Genomic DNA, 23,862 nt, shown 5'->3' with positions numbered 1-23,862 from the left:
CTCTGTACAAGAATGGCTGTTAGTCAGAATAATAACACCGAAGCTGCACAACTTCTAGAATCATCAAATAAAATTACGTTATAGTAAGTAGACTATACTTATTTAAGTGGAAGTCTGCCTAATATATTTTAGAAAGATTTTTCACAATTAGGAGCAAACATTAACTTTAGAATTCAATTAACAAAACCATCTTATTCCCTAAGTATTCTGGTTAATCAGCATTTTTATACCTGATAATTTTATTTTACTCTGCTTAAATGCTGCTTTTAAAATTAAAAAACGATGTTATGTTCTTTCAACCTATGAGAAGTTCTTTCAACCTATGAGGTGTGAAGTTTATGAAATTACTTACATGACTAAATTAAATTTAGGTCATGAACTTAAAAGAAAGAAAAAATAATTCAGCTTCACATCTTTTCGAAGGTTAATAAAATTTATCCAGTTAATTGCAGGATATAAAGATTGCCAGTATTCTACTTTTTTCAAGTAAATATTCTGAACTAGAGCTAGCCAGCCTACAACTATATGAGTGTGTTTTTTAATTAAAGTATTTGAAACTAAAAAGTTAATCTAAAGATATAATAGAATGAGACAAGTTCCACCCAACAGATCTGAGTGATACTGGATATTAAAGTTAGCCAGACCTTTTAAAATCAAAATATTTATGAAGTTAAGTCCTCAAATCTTAAAGGTATGATATAGCATAAGAGACACATTAGAAGGAATACAGAACAAGTGGAAACTATTGTCCCAAACTTCCAGGTCCAGTATGGTAAGCAGTAACTACATGTGGTTAGTGAGAATTGTGATGTGCTGTATGTGTAAAATATACATTAGATTTCAAAGGCTTTTTTACAAGGAAAAGACTGTACAATATCTCATTAAAATTTTTATATTGGTTATATGTGGAAATTATATTTAGGAAATCTGGGTTAAATAAACTATTAAATTCAAGCTCACCTATTTCTTTTTACTTCTTTTTTTTACTAGAAACTTTAAATCTGTGGCTCTCATATATTTCTCTTGGCCAGTGCCTGTCTACAATAAGGAATTGAAACAGACTCTCAGAGACATAGGAGAAAGCTTGTGAATAGACAGCATTGTTCTTATAAATGAGGAAAAAATGACATTAAAAAGCTGTCAGAAATTCTTGAAAGAAGTCTGCTTACTAGAATTTTGTGTCCACAGTCTCTCCTGCATAGAGCAGCCCGAGTGAATGTCGCAAAATGTAAGTCAGGCCCCGTCTCCCCTGCTCAGCCCTCCAAGGGCTTCTCATCTCATTGAGAATAAAACCGAAGGCCTCATAAGGGCCTGCCAGGCCCCACAAGGTCCGGCTCCTGGCCAGATGTGTCACTCACATCTCCCTTTCTTGCTCACCCGATGATGCTGGCCACTCTGGCCCCTCAGCTGGCTTTTGGACATGGCCGTGTGCCGCTCTCAGGGCCTCTGCATATAGGATTCACTTTCTCTGGATCCTCCTGTGACTCACTCTCACCTGTCTCAGGACTCTGCTCAGATAGGCCTGCCCTCACCTCACCACCTGTCCTCGCCCACTGCACTGTCCTCGCTCTCAATCCCTTTTTAATTCATCTACCTGGCACCTAACACTGCCTGGAAAAGACATATCCGATTGTTTCCTTGCCTTTATCACCACTGTATCTCCATTGCCTAGAACAGTAGTGGGAAGCAGGTAGGTTCTCAATAAATATTTGTCAGGCAAATGAATGAATGAAAACACTTTAAGAGAAGCAACCAAAAAAGACGGAAAAAAAGTTTGGAAGGAAATACACCACAGTGTTAATCAGATCTGTTTCTGGGGTGATGAGAGTATGATTGATTTTAACTCTTTTCTGCTACCTCCCCAAGTATGTCCCCTCTTCTTCCTTGTTAAAAGAACCTTATTTTGGGGCTTCCCTGGTGGCGCAGTGGTTGGGGGTCCGCCTGCCGACACGGGGGGCGCGGGTTCGTGCCCCGGTCCGGGGTGATCCCGCGTGCCGCGGAGCAGCTGGGCCCGTGGGCCATGGCCGCTGGGCCTGCGCGTCTGGAGCCTGTGCTCCGCGACGGGAGGGGTCGTGGCGGTGGGAGGCCCACGTACTGCAAAAAAAAAAAAGAACCTTATTTTGTTCAGGTGCCCCCTCTTCTACACGTGGTCATGTTTCACTCAACCACTCATGGTTGTCTCGTGTTTCTGTCTGTGATTGGTTTAGGGATAAATATGTGATGTCATTCACAGCTGGAGAGCTTTGAGCAGAAGGCTGTGGAGAAGGCCATCTGGGAGGGTTTTATTGCTGAAAAAGAGATGCTCATGAAGAAACGGTATATCAGAGTCCCACTGGGTTTGGTTTGTGTGTGATGCTTGGAATGGCGGTTGCCATATCCTGTCCATGGAGCTGCCGGTCCCAACACTGAGGATGTCAGAGCGAAAAGATGGAAGGAAACCCAGTCCTGCACGATGTTCTTGGGCTGGCAAATTAAGTACCTCAGAGCCAGCCAACTTTGTGACTTCATGTTTGGGGAGATAATAAATCATTCTCAGTGTTTAGGCCATTTTGAGCTGGTTTTTCTGAAAAAATATTTTTTTCCTAGCCAAATGTATCTAACTGATCCTCTGTTATAACAAAATTCGAGTGAAGCAGCCTCCAAATTATAAACCTGTCAGACAAAAGTGCAGAAGTCATAATGAGAAATACACTTGTAGAATCTCCCCAAGGAATAGGCTACAGTAGGGACACAGTTAGCACAAAATGAGCGCTCAGTACTTGAGAGAAGAACAACTCCAACAAAGAAGAAACACCTTGAATTACCAATATAATTATATAAGCTTGAATCATAAATCTAACACACAAATGTGAAAAAATGATTCTGCTTTTCACATCATCTATGCTGGTCCAGGCACATTTGGAGTCCTGAGTTCAAGTCTGTAGTCATGCTGTAAGATCACTGACAAATTCTACTGAAAAGAAGGATGATTTGTTTTCAGTAGAACTACTATTTCTGTCTGGGAAACTATCCCTACCCCTATTCTTACTCCTTGTGTTTTGGTGAAGTGGATGCCCCAGTCTGGGGTGTTGGGTATTTTTCCTGGCCTGCATGATTTGTTCAGGGATGGATGTGTGAACTGATCAGAGCCAACAAAACACAGTAAGACATTTTCTGGCTGTGCTGGGGGAAAGCATACACTTTTGAATCAGATTGAACCTTGCAAAATATAACTCTGGAGCTGCTGGACACCATATTGCCATTCGCTGAGCTTGAGAATTAAGCCACGTTGATGGGAATAGAGATGAGAATTGGAGAGAACCCAGATTCTGGTGACATCATTTTGGGCCCCTGGATTGAGACGTGCCTGAAGTGTAACCTGAACTTTTTTTATCTGTGAACGCTTACACTTGCCTTCTTGCTTAATCTTGTCTGAGCGTGGAGTTCTGTCATTTCCGATGGAAAGGACCTAACTGAACAAAAGATGTGAAAATATCACAAATGGATGTCATTTGAATAGTTGTCATATGGAAAAGATTAAGAATTAGTCTCAGTTGCTCTAAAAGAATAATACCCATGGAAGGGAATCCATCAAAAGGTACAGTTGTCCTGGACTTAGCGTAGAACTTTTTAAACATTTGTGACCATCCAACAGTGTAGCTGTTTGCTTCAAGCAGCTGTGACTTCTCTGTCAGTGTATGAATTTAACTAAAAGCTAGTCATGCTCTAAGTGGGAATTTCCATATTGAGTTAGAGTCAGGGCTTCTAAGCTCTTTCCAGCTAGATATTCAATGATTCTCCAGTATAAATGGGAAACAGGGATTATACTAGACCAGGTATATGGATGCGTTTTGTAACTGATTCAGTAGAGAAGTGTGTATTGATCAAGGGGAGGCTCTGGAGAAAAACCCATGTTTGAAACCGAGTTTTGAGCTTTATTAACTATGTGACATTGGGAGAGTAAGTTAACCTCTCTGAGCCTCAAATTCCCCATTTGTAAAATGGGGATAATACCTACCATTTAGGGTTGTAGGGACTGAATCCAATGCTGTGTATAAGCATTTTATCACAGAGCCTGGCATGCTGTATGCTCAGTAGATATCAGCCGGTATTATTCAAATGCTATGAAAACATGAGGCAGAACTATTTTTGCTCTTCTTGTTCTTTTAGCATAATCATTCTGGGGATAAAAGGAAAAAATAAGCCATATTTCATTAAACTTACACAATGGAGGGTGGGTTTATGGGTAGACAAATGTATAAAAAGAACACAATTTTTTTCCCCCATACATGTAGAAAGTAAGTTTATCAGCTATGATTTTTAATTCTGGAAGGTTTTTACTTTAGTGTAAAGACGCATGTCGTGAAACAGGACTAAGGGAAAGCAGAGAATAGAAATAACCTCTGCACTAAAGTCGTAGTGGTTTTTTTTTTGTTTTTTTGGTCATTGAATTTTTAATTCTGTTTCTTTTCCAATAAACTCGTCCCATCTGATGACTTTCCTAGAAAGGGTGAGTATTACCTGGACAAAGCACTTATATAGGCCAACATGAAAATTACAAAAGGAAAAAGGATAAAGAGATTGCAACATTTGATTGAAAAATATTAATAAAAGTCTTATTCCTTTTAAGTAGCTCCCCTCTCTCCTTGGGGGATAAATGTCCCTTTCATATGCCAGATAACCTTTAAATTAAAGTTGTAGTGGGTTTTTAGTGATCAGTGTGCCAAAGGAGGAAGGAAGAGGAGGGGAACGTCTCTCTCTTACTGATGTATGTCGTGTATCCTAGGAGAGGAAGACAGCTAAGCTATTAGACTCTGCGATGGCTCATATAGACTACTAATACTGAATATTATTTCAAACTGATAAGTAATGCCATTTTCTGGGGAAATAATTTTTAAAAATGCAAGAATAAAGGATTAAAATGAAAGACAAGAATAAGTAACCAAATACCTGATGCCTATTTGCTGTTTTAAAGTATTATGTAGATAAGAATAAAATTGTGCTGCTATGATGTGGAGGTTTTGTTTTTAAGAATTTGTCTTAATATCCTCTGAACTTAGGAGGTTATTGAATTATTTGATGGTAATTTTGTCATCAGTTTTCAATTGAGATGCCTTCCCAAATATTATTTTTAAAGATATACTGATTTATGGCTCTTCCCAAGAGGTTTTTCTTAATTCTTTCTTGTATGTTTTAATTTACTTTGAAAATTATTGATCTTTCTATATGATATTTTCTTCCTCTTTTCGTTTCTTTCCTCTTTTAATTTCTTTCTCATCTCACGGTCCACAAAAGGGATTTTCAATTCTACTCATTTTGTTCAAAGCACTGACTCTTGGCATTTGGTGTTTTGCCAACTGGTTCTGATGTTACTGTTGTATTTTTGCTTTGGGTTTTAGAAACTAATTTTTAAAATTCCTTTTGTAGGTTGGAATATATTATATCATTGATTTTCTAATTGCAAAACATCTTTTGTTCATTGTTCTCATAATTATTTAAAGTATGTATTTGGTTATAGTTAGTCATGAGGTATAAAGCTGAGTATGTTTAAAACTTTAAATGAGAAAATGCATTTTGGTAAGTACATGCTGATCTATATTCTACTCTATTTCAGTGGAAATATGTGAACATTTGTGATGGGCCTAGGTCAGATAAGCAATTGAGTTCAGAAAGAAAATACGTTGGAATTATGTATTCATATGCATACATATATGCTTTTTAAGATGAAATATACTTGCTAGTTGATTGCTTTGGGGGAAGATTCATGGAAATGGGCAAATTAATTATCAACAATAATGAATAGAAAAGAGTATAGAGTAAATTTCATTTGTAACTTTCCATACAATTCATTTAAGGGGAAATGGTGTTTTCAAAATATTAAATAGAGAGACATGTGTCTTTCCCAAAGCTATATATGCCATATTTTTCTGTGCTTTTTAATAACTTGAATATCGACGAATTTAGACTGCTATGCATGATATTCTTAACGCAGGAGTAAAATGATGTTCAGATTCAAATGGTGCCGCAACTTGGGGTACATTAAGGAAACTTGCCTTCTTGTCTTTTCTGCAAGGATGGCTCAGGGACACACACCTTCAGCCGTTGCAGGATTTTTGTGAACTGGGCGCTGGGCTCCAGATAATGGGAGTGTTCTTGGCTAATGGGAAGAAACATCAATTCTGCGCTGTGTGTCAGTGGGACCTTGAGTGGCTGAACACCAGCCTTTGCCAACCACATCCTTCCTTTTCTTCAAAGGCCAACTGAAGGACAGGTGGCCCCTAAGTTTTAGGGTTCGTATCACCAAGATGTTGGAATCGTTTCATCCTTTATATGTCTGGGTGTTCGCATCTGAAGTGTGGATGTCCTTGATTGGTGGGTGGCGTAGGTAAAAATGTTGTTGATACCAGTTGAATTTATTTATCCTATTATTTCTGGATTATTGGAAAAATAAACGATGACTAAGCCCTGCAATGGAATGCTATGCAGCTCTGAAAAAGCATGAGGGAGCTCTCAATGCACTAGTGTGAAAGTATCTCCAGGATATATTGTTAGGTGAAGAATGCAAAATAGTGCGTCCAGGATGCTGTCTCACGTGTAAGAAAGTGGACGTGAACACGTATTTCTATTTGCTTGCCTTTGTACAGAGAAAAGCTGGAGGGGTGCACAGGATTCTAATAAAAGTGATACCTATACGAGGATGGAAATAGGATTTGAAGTAAGACTTCTCACTATACACCTAATTATATGTAAAATTTTGAAGTATGTGAAGATGTTACTTATCCAATGAAATAAGTTAACATTAAAAAATTTATAAAGAAAATATCACCCTGGATGCATGAAGCGAATGGATTAGGAAGGAGGAGAAGAGATATGGAGGGCCGATTTAGAGGCTGTTGTGGTGATCCCTGGAGAGAGAGTGATTCTAGAGTGGTAGCAGTGGAGACAGACAGAAGCGGGTGGGTTTTAGAGGCACTGAGGAGGTAAAACAGGCAGGGCTGTGGCGATAATGGGGAGGGGAATGATGAAAGAGGAGGAGTCAAGGGTGACTCCCAGGTTTCTGGACCACACCCTTAGATGGATTCACGAATCAGGGGAATAGAAGAAGGCTCAGTTGGTGGAGATGATGATACTTTTGCACATGTGGAGATGGGGCCAGACCCATACAAGGTGTTTAATAGAAGTCTGTAGAACAAAGGAGTGAATAAAATATTTCAGAGATAGCAAAGTAGAGACGTGAAGGAGGCAGTTGGATTTGTCAGTCCGGGGCTCCAAGGGGAGGTCTGGGCTAGGGATTCAAATTTTGGGATCACCAGCCAATAGAGGTTTTTGAAGCACTGGTAATTGTGGAGGACAGCTAGGAAATTAGAAATAGAAGAAAAGTGGGGTTGGGACGCAGCCTTGAGGAATTCCAAAACATCAAGGCCCGCTAGTGGAGGACAAGGCAGCAACGAAGACTGGGCAAGAGTGGGCAGAGGGGTGGGAAAACTGGGAGAGTGTGGCAATATTGGACCAAGGAAAGAGTTTCAAGAAGGAGGCAGTGAGTGTATACTGAGAGCTGCAGAGCTATCGGGTATGATGAGGATGGAGAAATGTCCTCGGGATCTAGAGAGGGCATCAGTCATCCCAGCGAGATCCGTCTCAGAGGCCTCTTGGGTGAAAGGTGGATTACAGTGGATTGAGAACTTCCTACTTCAGATACTGGCCCACCATCTTCCCTGTCATCCTGGCTTGAAAACAGGTGAGCTTCTTCAATTCCTCCTTTATCTTTATCCCTATCCCTCATCCTTACTAAACCATTTTCAAGTTCTGTTTACTCTGTTTCAACATTATCTCTTGCTTCTCTCTTCTTTTCACCGTTCGTACTGCCACTTCACCAATTCAGATCCAGCCAGCAATCGCACCAGTGAATTCTACAAACACCTACTGTGTGCTGCTATACTCTGTTGTATGTAGAGATAACTCCCCTCTAGTCTTACTTCCTTTCTCAGATGCTTTGTATTACAGCCCTCTTACTCTCTTATTGGATCGACTCAGGTTACAATTTTATTTGCCCATTCCTTTCTTTAAAAGGGGGTTCGGAGGAAAGGAAGTCAGCTATATATTTTGAGTGGCTGTTAGGTAGAGAGTGGGGCAAAAGCTTTAGTTACATACATGTTCTCATGTAATCATCATAGTGAATCACAAGGTAGATATTCTTTTCCTGTTGCTTTTTGTGTGAGGCAGAGAAAGCTCAGGAACGTTGAGGATCTTTTTCAGAATACTTTAGCTAGTTAAAGGGACAGAGCTAGAATTCAAACCAGATCTGCCCAGTGCAAGGTTTAGATTGTTTTCATTGTCTCTTGAGGTTAACTATCATCTAGCCACTCCAGAGATGGTACCTCTCCATGCAGCCTAAGATAAGGAAGGGGCAAGGCAGTGCCACAGAAGTTGAGGGTGGAGAGCATTTTGAGAAAGACTGGGCAGTCTGCAGTCACACTTCAGGGAGGACAGACGTCGAGCCTTATCAGAAATGAGAGGGCTTCCCTGGTGGCGCAGTGGTTGAGAGTCCGCCTGCCGATGCAGGGGACATGGGTTCGTGCCCCGGTCTGGGAGGATCCTACATGCCGCGGAGCAGCTGGGCCCATGAGCCATGGCCGCTGAGCCTGCACGTCCGGAGCCTGCGCGTCCGGAGCCTGTGCTCCGCAGCGGGAGAGGCCACAGCAGTGAGAAGCCTGTGTACCACACAAAACAACAACAACAACAACAAAAAAAGTTAGAAATGGGAAAAAAACAATTAGAATTGACTAAAAGGGAGGTAACCTTTTATAGTAAAATGCTTTTGAGTGATGGGGGTGGAAACCAGATTATTGGGAGAATCAGAAGGAAGTGGGTGGGTAGGAAATAAAAGCAGCTGAGATAGACAAGGTGTTCCATAAAACTGGGGTGAAAAGGAATGAGAACTATGGAGGATTGAATGGAATATAATATAGACACACAGTAGAAACACATGCACCCACCCATACATTTATACCTGTAGGTAGAACAGAATAAACCTGTAGACTTGGAAAGTTAGAGAGAGAGGAAGAGAAATAATTTAGAAGCTGGGCCTTAGAGGAGGGAAGAAAGCACAGGCCCACAGTCAGTGTTCTTTAAATACGTCCTTGCATGGGGAAGGTTTAGATTCTGTTGAATAAAACTTGTGTAGGAAACTCCTGCTTGAGATAACGGGGATCTTCAACTCAAAGGGACATGCCAATCTCAAATTTCAAGGAAAAGCTGAGGTCCAGACACCTAGCCTGGCAGGTAGAGGTGAAAGGGCTTCGAGGTTGTGATCACAATGCAAATCTGTGTTGCAGCTTGCCCCCAACCCCACCCTGAACTCCCTAGTCCCCTCCCCTACCTTATTTTCCTCCATTGCACTCATAATTATCTGACCCTACTCTATGCTTTTACTTATTTATTTATGAGTTTTCTCTCTGCCCCACACCAGTTTGTCAGCTTCATAGATTTTTGTCCGTTTCATTCACTACTGTATCTCCCCAGTCCTTAAAGCAGTACCTGGTGTACTGCAGATAATAGTCTTTGAATGAATAAATTAATCAGTCAAGATGGAGTCAAAGTCCCAGTGTAGGCATGGAATGGATTTTAGAGTTGCTTCAAACACTAGTGTTTGTGGCTCACTTTTTAGAGGATGCAGGTGTCAAGTTAAAACAGTAGGGTTGGACAGACTCATTCCTAGTGGTGTGGTGAAGGACTTGCCAGCGAATCCAATTTCTAAGGTCACGTGCTAGTTAGGAGAATAAGGCATTGTTACCGCTGTCTCAGTTATCTACTGTTGCCTCATAAACCACACTGTAACTTTATTTATTATTGCTCCTAATTTCCTGGGTCAGGAACTTGGGCAGAGTTCATGTGGGTGGTTTGTTGACTCCAAAAGGCATCGTGTGGGATTACTAACTTGGCTGCACTCAGCTGGTATCTAGGCTAGACTGAAAGGTCCAAGAAGGCTTCATTTATATGTCTGACTCCCCAGTGCTCCCCCACGTGGCACTGTCTTTCTTAACAGGGTTAGCTTGGGCTTCCTCACAGCATGGTGGACTCCTAAGGGGGAGTTTTCCAAGCAGTGAAGGTGGAAGCTGCAGATCTCTTAAGGCTCAGCCTCAGGAGTTACACAGTATCACTTGCCCCACTCTCTGTTGGTAAACATAAGTCACAAGGTGAGTTTAGAATAAAGGAGAGGGGAAGAGTTTACCTCTCAAAGAGAGAGGGGACAAAGAATACATAGCCGTCTTTAGTCCACCACATCTCATTAGGAGATTATATTGTTAGGATGCTTAGAAGTGGCTTTCTCTCCCAATTTACTTTGCAATCCAAGAAGTTAGTGAGAATTCAGAGAGCACAGATAATTTGCAAAATTTTCTGAGGGATTGAATACGGTTACATTAACAGTTAATTCCAAACTTGCCGAGTTCATGGAGAGATTTGTAAGGAACCAACTGGCAGGTGAGTTAAATGACTGGTTGAAATCATTATTTTTAAAAAGGTCTTGCTATATTTTAGGGAAATAATTTAATTTTTGTGAAAATTAAATGTGCTTATTATAAAAATTTCAAGCAATTGTAAAAAATACAAATAAAACCACACATCATCTAAACTCCCTGTGCAGAGAAAAAAAACCATGATAACATTTGGTGAGCGTCATTTTAGTTGTCTCTTTGTGCTTATGTCCACTTAGAAGGATGGCTGGCTGTCTGGTTGGCTGACTCTACAGGCAGGTAGATAGAAAGTTGATAGATATAAACTTATAAGAATGAGATCACACTATACATGTTATTTTCATGAAATATTGAAACTGAGTTTACTTGAATTTAAAAGAAGAAAAATGAAAAAGAAGGAAGAACTTCAAGTAAGAGCTATTAATTTTAGAGCTAGTAGTTCCTAAAAGATTGTATGAAGGTCATGGGGAAAATATGAAAACCGGTGAGAAATTGGATTTACATAAACTATATATTAAAATTTTAGACAGTATCAATTGTTCCCCATTGTGAAAGTTGACATGGTTAGAATTCTAACGCTGTATCCTATGCTGTTTCCCTCAGCTCCTGATTCTTGTGGTTTATATTGTTTTTACTTTGTGAAATTTACATTCTGTTTTTCTAATATCATTCCCACAGGTGTTAGTTTCTACATTTAAACAGGTTCAGTGATAACCTTGGTTTAGAATCATGGTTCTAAATTCTTCAATTTGATTCATCTTTTGGTTGGTTGAATTTTGGTTTCCCCCCACCCCCAAAAGGGATAAACCCATAAAGGGCACTATATCCCCCCAAATTCTTTCATGTTTGAGAAACTCTCCTTGTTGATTTCATAACCTTAAATAGCAGGTATAATGTTATTGTACACTCACAGCTTTCTAGACTTTTTTAAAGTTTGTCCCGTTACGGATTGATGCTGTTGAGAACCAGCTTGATTTTTTTCCACCCTTTCATATTCCTCGATTTCTTTTTTCATTTCAGATGTCTGCGTACGTCTTTCCACGTTCTGAAGTTCAGTGACTTTACCTGGATAGATCTCGTTGATAATAATTCTGTCATTTTTTCCCCCACTATGTTATGTGTCCCTTGGATCATAACATTCAGCTCTTTCATTAAAGAAAATATCCTTTTTATGTATTGTACCTCTGTTTACCTCTGCACCTCTGTTTTCAATTTTGTTGTTTATGTTTGTTGGGTTCTTTCGTTTCTTTGGGAACACTAGTGATGTTTACGTTGCATTCTCTTTGTATGACTGTTACCTTCTTTTTAATTGCTTGAATGCGTTTTTCCCTCTGTGTTTTATTTATTGTTATTACCTCAAGCCTTTACTTCATGCCATTGATTTGCTTTTCAGGTGTGTCTGTTCTATTCCAAGCTGCTTCTAATTTATCTATTAAATCTGCACTGGTGGTGTTTTGGCCTCAGTTTATTTCCTTAACTCTACAGTCCCCTTTTTTTTCTTTATTTTATTTATTTATGTTTGGCTGCGTTGGCTCTTTGTCACCGCAAGCGGGTTTTCCCTAGTTGCAGAGAGCGGAGGCTACTCTTCGCTGTGGTGCGCGGGCCTCTCACTGTGATGGCTTCTCTTGCTGCGGAGCACAGGCTCTAGGCGCGTGGGCTTCAGTAATTGTGGCTCACAGGCTTAGTTGCTCCACGGCCTGTGGGATCTTCCCAGACCAGGACCAGGGCTCAAACCTGTGACTCCTGCATTAGCAGGTGGATTTTCAACCACTGCGCCACCAGGGAAGTCCCTACAGTCCCTTTTTGTGTCTTGTTCTGTTGTTTTAACATCTCATCTTTGAGCCTCTACTGTAGTGATAACATATACTTGTTAAGCTCCTTCACAGTGAAAAGTATTTGTAGGAAAACTGCTTCTCTTCTGAGGGTTGTGTTTTCTTTTTGAACTTTGTTTTTCAACAGTCTTATGCATATTCAGTTGCTTCTTCCACCAGGGTTATTTTTGTAGCATGTTGGTATAGTTACTATATCATTTTTCCCCATCTTGCTCATTCCTGGGTTATATAAAGCTTAATGTTTGTTCTGACATAGTGTGGTTGACTTCTTCTTGATATTCAGCCCTATTTGATATCGGTTCATTTTATTCTTTAGACTACCGTTTATTGTATCTACTTCTCCATAGCCTGAAGATGCAGGGCTGGAGGAAGGGAAGGGAGTAGACTTCACTGCAGCTGAGTGTAGTCTTTAATGGAGGGCTGTTCTTTTTTCTGAATTCGCATTCAATGTCCTGTACCGGATTACTTTCCACTGAGCTGAGGGTTGCCCCTTGTGGACCTTGGTGTATCCCGGTTCAGCCCAGTGTCCTAAAGGAGAGCAAATTCTGGTGGCCCTTCTTACCTTTGCTGAAATGGTATGTTGGGGCTTCTGTTCACCATGGTTTTTCATTACTTTTTTTCAGGCTGGCTTCTTACCACCTCAGTTTGCTTCTCTCCAAATAAGAGGGTACTAGTCCGAATTTTAAGGATTTTATTCACTTACCCTCCTTCTTCAGTACTGCTCCTGGGGGTGAGGTGGGATTAGAAGCCCCTTAGTACAATCATACAACAGAAAAAAATATATATGTATTTTTTTCCCTTCCTGTAATCTTTGAACTTTTTAGCTAAGTTTTTATGCCATTCCTTTGTGGGGTTTTTTGTGTTTTTTTTTTGCGGTACGCGGGCCTCTCACTGTTGTGGCCTCTCCCGTTGTGGAGCACAGGCTCCGGACGCGCAGGCCCAGCAGCCATGGCTCACGGGCCCAGCCGCTCTGCTGGCATGTGGGATCTTCCCAGACCGGGTCACGAACCCATGTCCCCTGCATCGGCAGGCGGACTCTCAACCACTGCGCCACCAGGGAAGCCCCATTCCTTTCTTTTATTGTTGTTGGTAAGTTTGGGGCTCACTCTTTGCCTTGCCATTTCTCTGTTTCTCTGAGTGGAAAAATTCTGTGGTGGAAAAATTCAGGGTCTGTTGTAAGTTCAGATACAACTGCAGTGATTAACACCAGGCATAATGTAGGGGTCACTAGTGATCTCCTATATTGTTCATTTTCATGACTTTCTATAATTACCTAAAAACACTGCTTTGGTAGTTTTTAATAGACATAAAGAGTTTTACGTAATAGGTGACTAAAACCCAAGTGGACAGTAAAAGGACCCTTATGTTTTTGCATTAAATGACAGAAAAATTCAGCAGAAAAACCATTGCTTTATGATAGAGTGTAGACAACATTAGTCTCACTGGAAGGCTTGTCTCAACTTGAGTAGGTAGCAAATAGGTCTTTGCTGAGCTCCCTTGGTGGGATGTTTTCTGTCTCCTTAGCTTCTCTTATGACCAAGTGTCTGTGGTAGACAGAGTTCTAAGATGGCCCCGAGATTCCCCTTCCCGAGTGTGCGTGCTCTGTATACTTCCTTCCCCTTGAATGTCAATGGGCCTGATCTAATCAGATGAGTGCTTTTCAAAGAGGGTTTAAAGATCAGAGAGGTTGAGAACTGCAGCCGATGCTTGAAGGCGGTAACCTCTGTGAGTTCTGTAGCTACAGGAAAATGAATTCTGCCAACAAACACATGTGCTTGGAAGAGTACTCTGAACCTCATGTGACACCTCAGCCTTGGCCAGCACCTTGATTTCAGCCTGGTGAGACCCTGAGTAGAGAACTCAGTTGTGCTGTGTCCAGACTTTTGACCTACAGAACTGTGAGGACACCTACAGGATTGGTGTCAAGTCACTAAATTGTGGTAATTAATTAGGTAGCAACAATATATGAATATTTTAAAAGCGATTTGCTTTATTTTAATTAATTCTGATTTTCTCCCTAAAGGGAAAAGCTCATTTCTTGTTTCATAATTTACTTTTTCAAAGAGGAAGCTTTTGTTCTGCTTTCCAAATTTTGTTGAATTTTGTTACTTTTTTGTCCCCGCTCCTCTGCCCACTTCTCTTCCTCAATACTGAGGTCAGAATAGGGATTTTAGATTGTTTACTGGTTTTAACTATAATTACAGCTTGGACACACTGATGAAAATGGTTTAAAAGTATAGTGGAACCCCATTTTGAAAATAGTTTTATGCCACTTGATCATGCTGTATGATCCTTTTAATGTGTTGTTGGGTTCCGTTTGCTAGCACTTTGTTGAGGATTTTTGCTTCAGTGTTCATCAGTGATATTGACCTGTAATTTTCTTTTTTTGTGGTATCTTTGTCTGTTTTTGGTATCCGGGTGATGAAATAGATAACTTATAAGGACCTACTGTATAGCACGGGGAACTCTACTCAATACTCTGTAATGACCTATATGGAAAAATAATCTAAAAAAGAGTGGATATATGTATATGCATAACTGATTCACTTTACTGTGCAACTGAAACTAACACAACATTGTAAATCAGCTATACTCCAATAAAAATAAAAAGTTTTAGAGAACAGGTCAACATCCGGTTCAATGGCATATGTTAAGTCCATGGTGTTTTTTATTTTAAAAATTAACTTTATTTATATATATTCTGAACACTACATAAGTCCTAACTGCACAGCTCACTTAACTTCTACAAAGTGAACATACCTATGTACACACCCAGATAAAGAAATAGAACATTTCCAGAACATGCCCCCTCCCCTCAAGGCAACGACTCTTCTGGCTTCTATCACCATAGGTTAGTTTTGCCTGTTTGGGGACATTGTGTTCTCTTTAGGCTTTGGCTTCTTTAGCTCAGTGTTATGTTTGTGAGAGTCATCCATGTTGATGCAGTAGTTGGTTCATTCTTGTTATTTTCTAGAATTTGCTGTGTAAACGTACCACAATTTATGTACCCATTCAACCGTTGCAGAATTGTACTTATTTTATTCTTGTAGAATGGGTTGGTTTTATTTGGGGTTATTACCATTAGCACTGCTTTGAACATTCTTATACATGTATTCTGATGAATGTTCGTTGTATACGTAGAAGAATTGCTGGGTCACAGAAAAAAATATATATGTATTGTTGTTTTTTTTTTCCAGCTTTAGTAGGTGTTAAGAAATGGTTTCCCAAAGTTACATCAGGTTACACTCCCACCAGCAGTGCATGACAATGACAGTTGCTACATATCTTCACAAAACACTTGGCATTATAATTTATTATTCTTACTATTATTGTCACCATCATCATTATTTAAAATTTTAACCAGTCGGATGTATGTTGGTATTATCTCAGTGTGTTTTTAATTTGCATTTCCCTCATGACTTGTGACGTTTAATGCCTTTCCATGTGTTTATTGAAGCGCAGTAATTTTCAAACTTTGGGTCATGCTCCATTATTGGGTCATGAAATGAAATTAGTGCATTAAGACCAGCATTTATAAAATCTGAAGTAGAATAGCATGCAGTAGAAGAGAGTGAATTGCAAGTTGTCATGGTAAGTATGGTATATATTTATACATATGAAACTTTGTTTCAGTTTCATATGTATAAATATATGCGTCTGTATCTATATACCTTCATAGATGTACACCCATATGTATATCAATTTCTTATTTGTATACATAAATATGTATATTGCAACTGTGGGAATTGTATTTCTTGTTGTAAACATATTCTTATTTCTTATTGTCAGAAAGGTTTATGAAACCCTACTGTGTATTACACATTTAAACAAATCTACAACTTGACGAAGACAAAAACCATGCTTACCTCATTTGCATTTAGCACAGTTCTGAAAGATAGAACTCATAACTGAGATATTGGAAATACGATTTGTGACAATTTTGTTAGGCCAAACTGGAAGCACACCATTAAGATGAAATATGAAAAGTAAAAGTAAAGTCCTTCATACAATAAGTGTAAAGTCTTTGTAGTTGAATGGAGGAAAGTTACCCTAAAAGTGCATGGGGTAAAGAACCAGAATCATCAGTCCTAAATACAGAACGCTGAGTCCCCAGACCTTGAAAGAGAATCTGTGGATGGTGGCCCCAGAGTCTGTATGTTTCAGAAGATTCTTGGTGAGTCTGATAATCTGATAATTTCGGGAACCACTGATGTAGGCTGGAGCTTGCAGTGAATTTCACCTGCTGTAAGGGAGGAGGTCTCATGGAAGAGAGATTCTAAGTGTGCAAACCTTTTTTAAGCCTAACATTCCCCAAAACACTGTATTACAGAGTAATTCTACCCAGTTTCCTTTACCCTATAAAGTATTATTCTATAGCAACAAAACTCAGGAGAAGCCATTTAATTAAAGAACCATTATCTATAATTTCTATACAGTTAGGATAGAAGACAGGCAGCGAGTTAATCTGCTTTCCAATCCCTCTCCATGTGTATTTTAACTCCCTAATCCTCTTTTTCTCTAAACCCCCACCATAATGGAACCCCTAATGTGAGCTGCATACATTTTTCAATTATATAATACTTTGGTGCCTTTGTCTCTGAGATTTACTGTACTTTCACATTTGTATGCATTTTAAAGTAAAATTCTGAAGGCTTTATAAGCACGGCACTTTCTAATTAACAGTGAGCATAAAATGCTAGTGTGACAAATGTTAACCATGTATATTAGGGAATATTTAGAATCAATCTAGGTTGCTTCCCCCCACCCCGCCCCAAAAGGTCAGGTTTATACTATCCAAGATTAGGGAGAATGAATTTGTAATTTGGACAAACACTTCCCTGAATACCAATATTACTTTATGTAGTAATTATGGGATTTTAAATGCCAGTGAGTTCTGTTTTCTTTGTGTGAACTTGTGAATGTAATAAAACACTTTTGAAAAGCTAATCGAATAAAACTATCTAAGATTTAATTATCAGCTTCTTACAGATTTTATGCACCAGATCATCTGTGTTGCCAAAATCACTTATGTGACTTAGGACTTAAGAATTCTCTTAAACCTTTCATTTTGTTCTTAGAATTCTTTTTAAAAATTATATAGTTAAAAAAATATGCATAAAAAAGCAAAGAGAAAAAATTTTAAACTAATCAAATATCTACAACTCAGATAAAATTGCTATTAATATTTTGGTGGATATTTTCCAAGACATCTCAGTATATATACATGCACACATACCCATACAAACACCTAGTTTTACATAAACAGGTTAATAGAATATATGATACTCTGTTTCTTGTCCTTTAGGGCTAGTCATTGTTTTCTGTCTACTTTTGGTTGGGTTGTTTTCATATAAGTAAATAGATATATACATCATAATTTTTAATGGTTACATGATATATATACACACACACACTATACTTTAATCTGCTGATAGATATTTAGCTTGCATCTCTTTTCTCCTCTATTATATGTTTAGTTAACATCCTTCCTTGCACGTTAATCATTTTGCACCTGTACAATTATATTCCCAGGACAAATTCCTAGAAACCTGACTGAGCCAAAAAGCAAATGTTAATGTATATTAATTACCAAACTGCCCTCCAAAACTGTTATTTCAGTTGAAACTCCTGTCAGCAAAATGATAGAGCACTTGTCCTTATTTTAAAATTTGTATATCTTTAATGATTAATGAAGTTGTACATATTTCCGAGTGCTTATTGGATATTCTTATTTCTCTTTTGTTTAATTGCTTCACTATTTTTGTTGAGATGGTTGTCTTTTTCTTACTGACTTGTAAGAGATCAGTGAATGTTGAGATATTGTTATTTGGACTGCAAGTTTGTCATTTGACTTAATTCTGTATGTAGTGATTTTTTAAAAATTAAACTAAATGTCATTTATTTATTTATTTAATACAATTTTTGTCAAAAATTTATCGATGCATCATTTGATAGTTTCAAGCTTCTGTATCATGGTTAACAATGACCTTTGGCCGGATTGCAGAAATACCTATATTTCCTCATAGTAGTCTTAGGGTTTAATTTTTTTACATGATCATCTTTGATCCATCTGGGATTTATTTTTGAATAAGGAGAAAGATAATTCAGATTTATTTTTACCCCAATTGCTAGCCAGTTGTCAGACTTCATGAATATCTAATCTTTTACTCTGATTTAAAATGACTTGCTTTCTGATATTAAAATTCCCTTATATATTTGAATATACTTCTGGGATCTCTTTTGTTCTATTGATCTGTCTATTTTTGAATAATTATTATTGAATTTTTATTTCTGTGGCTTTATACTTTTTTTTATAAGCATCCCTTCATTTTTCATCTCTTTCAGATTTTGTCTGTTTTTGCTTATTTACTTGATGAACTTAAAAATCATTAGGTCGGACTAACAAAAGAAATGCTAAGATTTTCAGCTAGAGTTATATATTTTTATATTAATTAAGGGAAAATTGGCACTTTTGTAATACTAGATTTTCTTATTAAAAGTTTTTTTTTCTCATGGATTCAGGCATTCCCTTAGGTCTCTCGGTATCATTTTATGTTTTCTTCGTATAGGCCCTGGTCATTTAAAAAGATTTTTCTAGATATTTTAATTTTTTGATTGTTGCTGTGAATGAAATTATTTTCTTCCATGATATTTTCTGATTGTTAATCCTTTTTCAGAAAGTTGTTGACTTTTGTTTATTTATTTTATTTCCAGACACTTTAATGAGCACTCATTTTTTTCTGATCATCTTTTGGTTGGTTTTAGCCTTTAAAAGTCCCAGGTGGTATCCAGGAGACTAAAGAAGAAAATATAATTCCCTTTACTGTAAGACATTACTTGAGGCTGTTAGAGAATGGAGCCTAAAATAGGGAAGTTTATAGAATATAATTTGTATATCCAGGAAAGACTGAGTCCTCATCACTGAAATGTAATGTAAGTCAGACTAAATATATTAGGATGAATAAGTATGTCATTCTTATGAGATTATTTAATACTCTGAGATGTCATTTGATACTCAATTAATTAATCTCTCAGGATTAATCTTTGTAGATTTGATATTACTTATGTGAGCAGGAGAGAGGCTAGATTTAAGTAAGCCTGAAGATATAGGTCCCTATTTAAGTAATGAAAATGTGAAGGATGGAAGGGAAAACGGAACTGACTTCCTCAAGAATTGGAGTTTACCAGGTTGTGAGTTCCAGGCTTGCTAATTTTTTGTATGACCCCCCCAAATACAATATAATTTATTTTCTTGTCATGATCCTCCTTCTTCCTCCTTCCAACAAACACCTACAGTATTGCTCTACCTACCTACCATCCCAACCCCCCAGTAAGTAGATGTAAGATGGTCTGACAGTGCCATCTGGTGGCCACCTAGGAAACTATATGAACTAATCGCTGTCATTGGACCTCCAACCTGGGTTGGTACAATATCCTGGAAGCCAGGTCCAGGCTTGGGAACAAGCAGTTTATGCCTGTGACTACAGGCAAAGGGAGAAAATAATCAAAGTCCAAGCCCTGGCAAAGGCTGCCTGGGGAATCTGGGAAGGAGCCCAAAGGCTCCATTCACAGGAGTTGATAGAGAGTAAGGATTAGGTCCAAAAAGGGAGGTTTGCAAAGGAGTTCCAGCAGGAAAAACTTGGAGAGAGCTCCTGAACCAAAGCAAAGAAGGGGAGGTTTTGTTTTTTGTTTTTTTTTTTGGTGGAAACTCTGCATTCAGCCTCAGGGCAGGGATGAGCTTAATTGTGAGCGTGCAATCAGTTCTAACACCTTTCTTCAGGGCTTTCCTCATCTACCTTTTTTTTTCTTTTCTTTTCCTTAAATTTTTTTTTTTCCCCATAGCTTAAAACTCAGATAATTTGGCAATTCCACATAAGGTCGAGGCTACTTCACACTTCCCTTCTCTCTATCTTTCCCCTCTTCTTCCCTTGCTCCCTCCTTCCCACTTCCTTTTCTCTTTTCCCTTCCTTTTCAGCTCTTATTTTTGAGTTCTCAGTAGAACCTCCCTCTTTCTCGTCCTTCATTCTATCCAGGAACCAAAACATAATCCTAGTTACAGCTGAAAAACCTAGAGATAGTGCTTGTGAGTCAGCTTTATCAAGGACAAGGGAAGGCAGAGGTGAAATGAAGAACTGGTACCACTAACCCCTGCATCCTTGGGAGAAGGGATCAGAAGTCCCTTCAACGTTACCACGAGGCTCAGTCCTCCCATTCACCCCCTGCATGATCTCCCCATGTGCCTGCATTCACGATTCTTGTTTCTTTTGTTCACTGCCATATTCCCAACATTTAAAACGGCATCTGGCATATAGAAGGAACTCTATTGATACTTGTTGAAGGATGGAATGAATACTCTCACTGTATAAGCAAATCTGGCTTATTCATTTTTTACTGTATTTCAATTTTGCCTTGTAAGTGTTGCATTGATGCTAATTTTCATCGTGAAAGCATGATTTGCGACTTTTGTGAAATAATTCAAACGTAACATGTGAGGCTATTTCTATCACAAAAATAATTATTTTTTAAATTCCAAACCACCAAGTGACCTACTTTCAGAAAATAACTTTTCGTGTTTCACGTGTTTCTTTTATGTACATAAATGAAGTAGAAAACCAACAAAATGGCCAGCTTTTACCTATCTTAGCTTCTCACGTGCTCTGAATCCTCCCTCAAATAGAAGCTAAGACTATTAAATACAGAGGAGAAAACAAATTTGGAAAGCAGAAAAGTACCAAGCATTTGACAGAACATCTTGCCGACTGTGTTTTCTCTGTTTGCTGAGTCTCTTTTGCATTATAAATCCTTGATAACACAGACAGAGAAATATCTATTCTCTATACAGAACTAAGCACAGAATTTGCCTAATATTTTTCAGAATTATGCCCTTCCTTGTGATCCTCCTCAGAACTGGAGAGACGAGGCAGGCTGCTTTCGTTTCATAGACTGTTCCTTGGACATAACTCTTGCGTGAGAATTTTCTGGGGATAAAAAAATGATCACTTGCTACTTTCCATTCCAAAACCCTAGGATTTCCTAAATATCTCACAGCTCTCTCTGATCTTAAAGGAGTGCTTTCATTTCAGTGCAAAGGGGAACTGAAAATGAATTCAGAGCTGGCCTGAATTAAGACAGCAGAGGAGATCAGTGGGTGTGTAATATCCGAGCGTGGCAGAGCTTGGCTAACTCACGAGGATGCGTCACAACATCCCATCAGGCCTGACATTTTGTTCCTGGCTGATTTCAGTGGCAGTGATCATGGTGGGGGGGAAGGCATATGTTGAATCTATAGTTCATTGACTGCACAGTCTGTGAGAAGCTACAAGGTATGAAAAGAGCATGGACATGCTGGCAGTGCCTTTGGCTGACTGTGTGACCTGGAAAAAAATAGGTAACCTCTCAGAGTCTTAGTTTACCTTTCTATGAAATGGGAATAATGATGCCTATCTGGAAGGGCTGTGTGAAGAAGAGAGCTACTAGGTACACAGCCTAGTCCCTGGCTGGTGGTACTCCCCAGTGGATCTGCTGTGATCACGGCAGTCACGTGTTCTCTTTCCATTTCTCTCCCAGGTACCTTGGGATCACGAGGCCGCTGACGTACCCCGTGAGACAGAACGGGAAGTGCATGGCCAAGATGATCCTCTCTGTCTGGCTTCTGTCCGCCTCCATCACTTTACCACCGCTCTTCGGCTGGGCTCAGAACGTAAATGATGACAAGGTGTGCTTGATCAGCCAGGATTTTGGCTACACGATCTACTCCACCGCAGTGGCGTTTTACATCCCCATGTCCGTCATGCTTTTCATGTACTACCAGATTTACAAGGCCGCCAGGAAGAGCGCCGCCAAACACAAGTTCCCCGGCTTCCCGCGTCCCGTGGAGCCCGACAGCGTCGTCTCCCTGAACGGCATGGTGAAGCTCCAGAAGGAGGTGGAGGAGTGTGCAAACCTTTCGAGACTCCTCAAACATGAACGGAAAAACATCTCCATCTTTAAGAGGGAACAGAAGGCAGCCACCACCTTGGGGATCATCGTCGGGGCATTCACTGTGTGCTGGTTGCCGTTTTTCCTCCTCTCGACGGCCAGACCCTTCATCTGTGGCACCGCATGCAGTTGCATCCCGCTGTGGGTGGAGAGGACATTTCTGTGGCTGGGCTATGCAAACTCTCTCATTAACCCCTTTATATATGCCTTCTTCAACCGGGACCTGAGGACCACCTACCGCAGCCTGCTCCAGTGCCAGTACCGGAATATTAACCGGAAGCTCTCGGCTGCAGGCATGCACGAGGCCCTGAAGCTTGCCGAGAGGCCTGAGAGACCTGAGCTTGTGCTGTAAGGTCATTTATCACTGTTTTCCTTCTATCCCCCCAACCCTTATATGGGACTCCTTTTGGAAGCACATCGTAGAAAGCTTCCAGAATCAGTAGCAAGCTTATTTTCTACTAAGCGTATCAGATTTGAATTTAGAATACTGTAGACTCCAGTCTTCCACCCAATAGAATTCCAAAAGCCAAAGATAGGTTTTTAGTTGGATTGGAAGAAGAGACTGATTCGCTGATGAATTGCAATTGATGTCAGTGCTGACAAGGAAGGTGATGTTTTTTATCCTTTCTCCGTAAATTGGATGTTATTTAGGTCCTTATAGCTCTGATTCTTGTAACATTATCATTTTAGTTGCTATTACTCTTAGATCCAGTAAAACTGTTTTGATGACCTCGTCCTTCACTGGTGGAAATCAAGAAGGAGGTGATATTTGGGGTGGGTCTTGAATAGAGAGTAGGATTAAGGGATGGATGGCAGGGGTGGGTTTGGGGCTGCTCAAAGCAGAGGGGACAGCATGAACAGAGGGACACAAAGATGGATGGAGGTGCATAAAGAATCTGGGGTGTGTCTTCAGCAGGACCTAGAAGCTGGGTAGATTGGAGTCAGCTTGGAGGGCAGGTAGGCAAAGTGGGTGTGGGGAGAGCTGAAGGTTTTTGAGCTGGAGTGAGACAAGGTATGCCGTATAAATAGGAGAAGGGAAGTGGGTAGGAGACCAATGTAAAAGAGAGGTCTCCTGTCAGGAGGGCCTGCACGAGGAGGGTGGGAGAAGGGCCCGAGTAGTCTGGGGCAGTATGGAATGGTTCGTGTGGGGAGATGCCAGGATGGAGCAAAGTCTTGAAAACTACAGAGCTTTTAGAAAGTACTACCCATCTTTAGGAGTTGGGAATTGATAGAGAGTTGCTGAGTTTGTCTGGGAAGCACTAGTAGCTTTCCAAGAAGCAATTACAGTGGGCATTGGGATCCAAAAAAGGACCACAAAGGGCCAGTGGTGATAAGGAAATGGGTTTTACATGTAACACACATATGACTGAATTTGGCACTGTAAAGAAGGAAGGAGACAATATAGCAAAGTTGGCGGGTCCAGTGAAGACCTTGTTTTAAATTTGAGGTAGAGGAGACATCTTCATGTTTGAAAGCTGAGGGGAAGAAACTGGATTGTGGAAATAGAAGGTGCTGGTGAGAGAGAGAGCAGATCAGTGTTGGATGTGAGAGAAGAGTTATCCCTCTTCACTGAACATGGTTCTCTGGAATAGACCAGA

General features: G+C 39.7%; 1 protein-coding gene and 1 long non-coding RNA gene across 9 annotated transcripts in view; one reads left to right on the top strand and one right to left on the bottom strand.

The window, feature by feature from the left end:
• Positions 1 to 23,862, bottom strand: part of LOC125960952 (uncharacterized) — a 275,883-nt gene that overhangs the window by 114,530 nt on the left and 137,491 nt on the right. The gene's annotated exons all lie outside the window — the stretch shown is intronic.
• The window catches only part of HTR7 (5-hydroxytryptamine receptor 7), a 94,887-nt gene that overhangs the window by 60,830 nt on the left and 10,195 nt on the right, over positions 1 to 23,862 (top strand). For 5 of the 8 annotated variants that reach the window (XR_004476609.2, XM_049696585.1, XM_004279385.3 and 2 more), the window contains exon 2: positions 21,854 to 22,612. Coding sequence is in view for 6 of the 8 variants with exons in the window: in XM_049696585.1 (XP_049552542.1) it covers positions 21,854 to 22,612 (759 nt within the window). In the remaining 2 variants the exon portion in view is untranslated. Of the gene's footprint in view, positions 1 to 21,853; positions 22,873 to 23,862 lie in introns of all 8 variants that reach the window. The other 3 variants (XM_012536564.3, XM_033404866.2, XR_004476610.2) reach the window with 2 other exon arrangements.

The sequence above is a fragment of the Orcinus orca genome, chromosome 14, assembly GCF_937001465.1.
Source record: "Orcinus orca chromosome 14, mOrcOrc1.1, whole genome shotgun sequence".
In the NCBI taxonomy this organism is placed as follows: domain Eukaryota; kingdom Metazoa; phylum Chordata; class Mammalia; order Artiodactyla; family Delphinidae; genus Orcinus; species Orcinus orca.
Note: the sequence above shows the minus strand (reverse complement) of the source record. Positions and strands in the feature narration are given on the sequence as shown.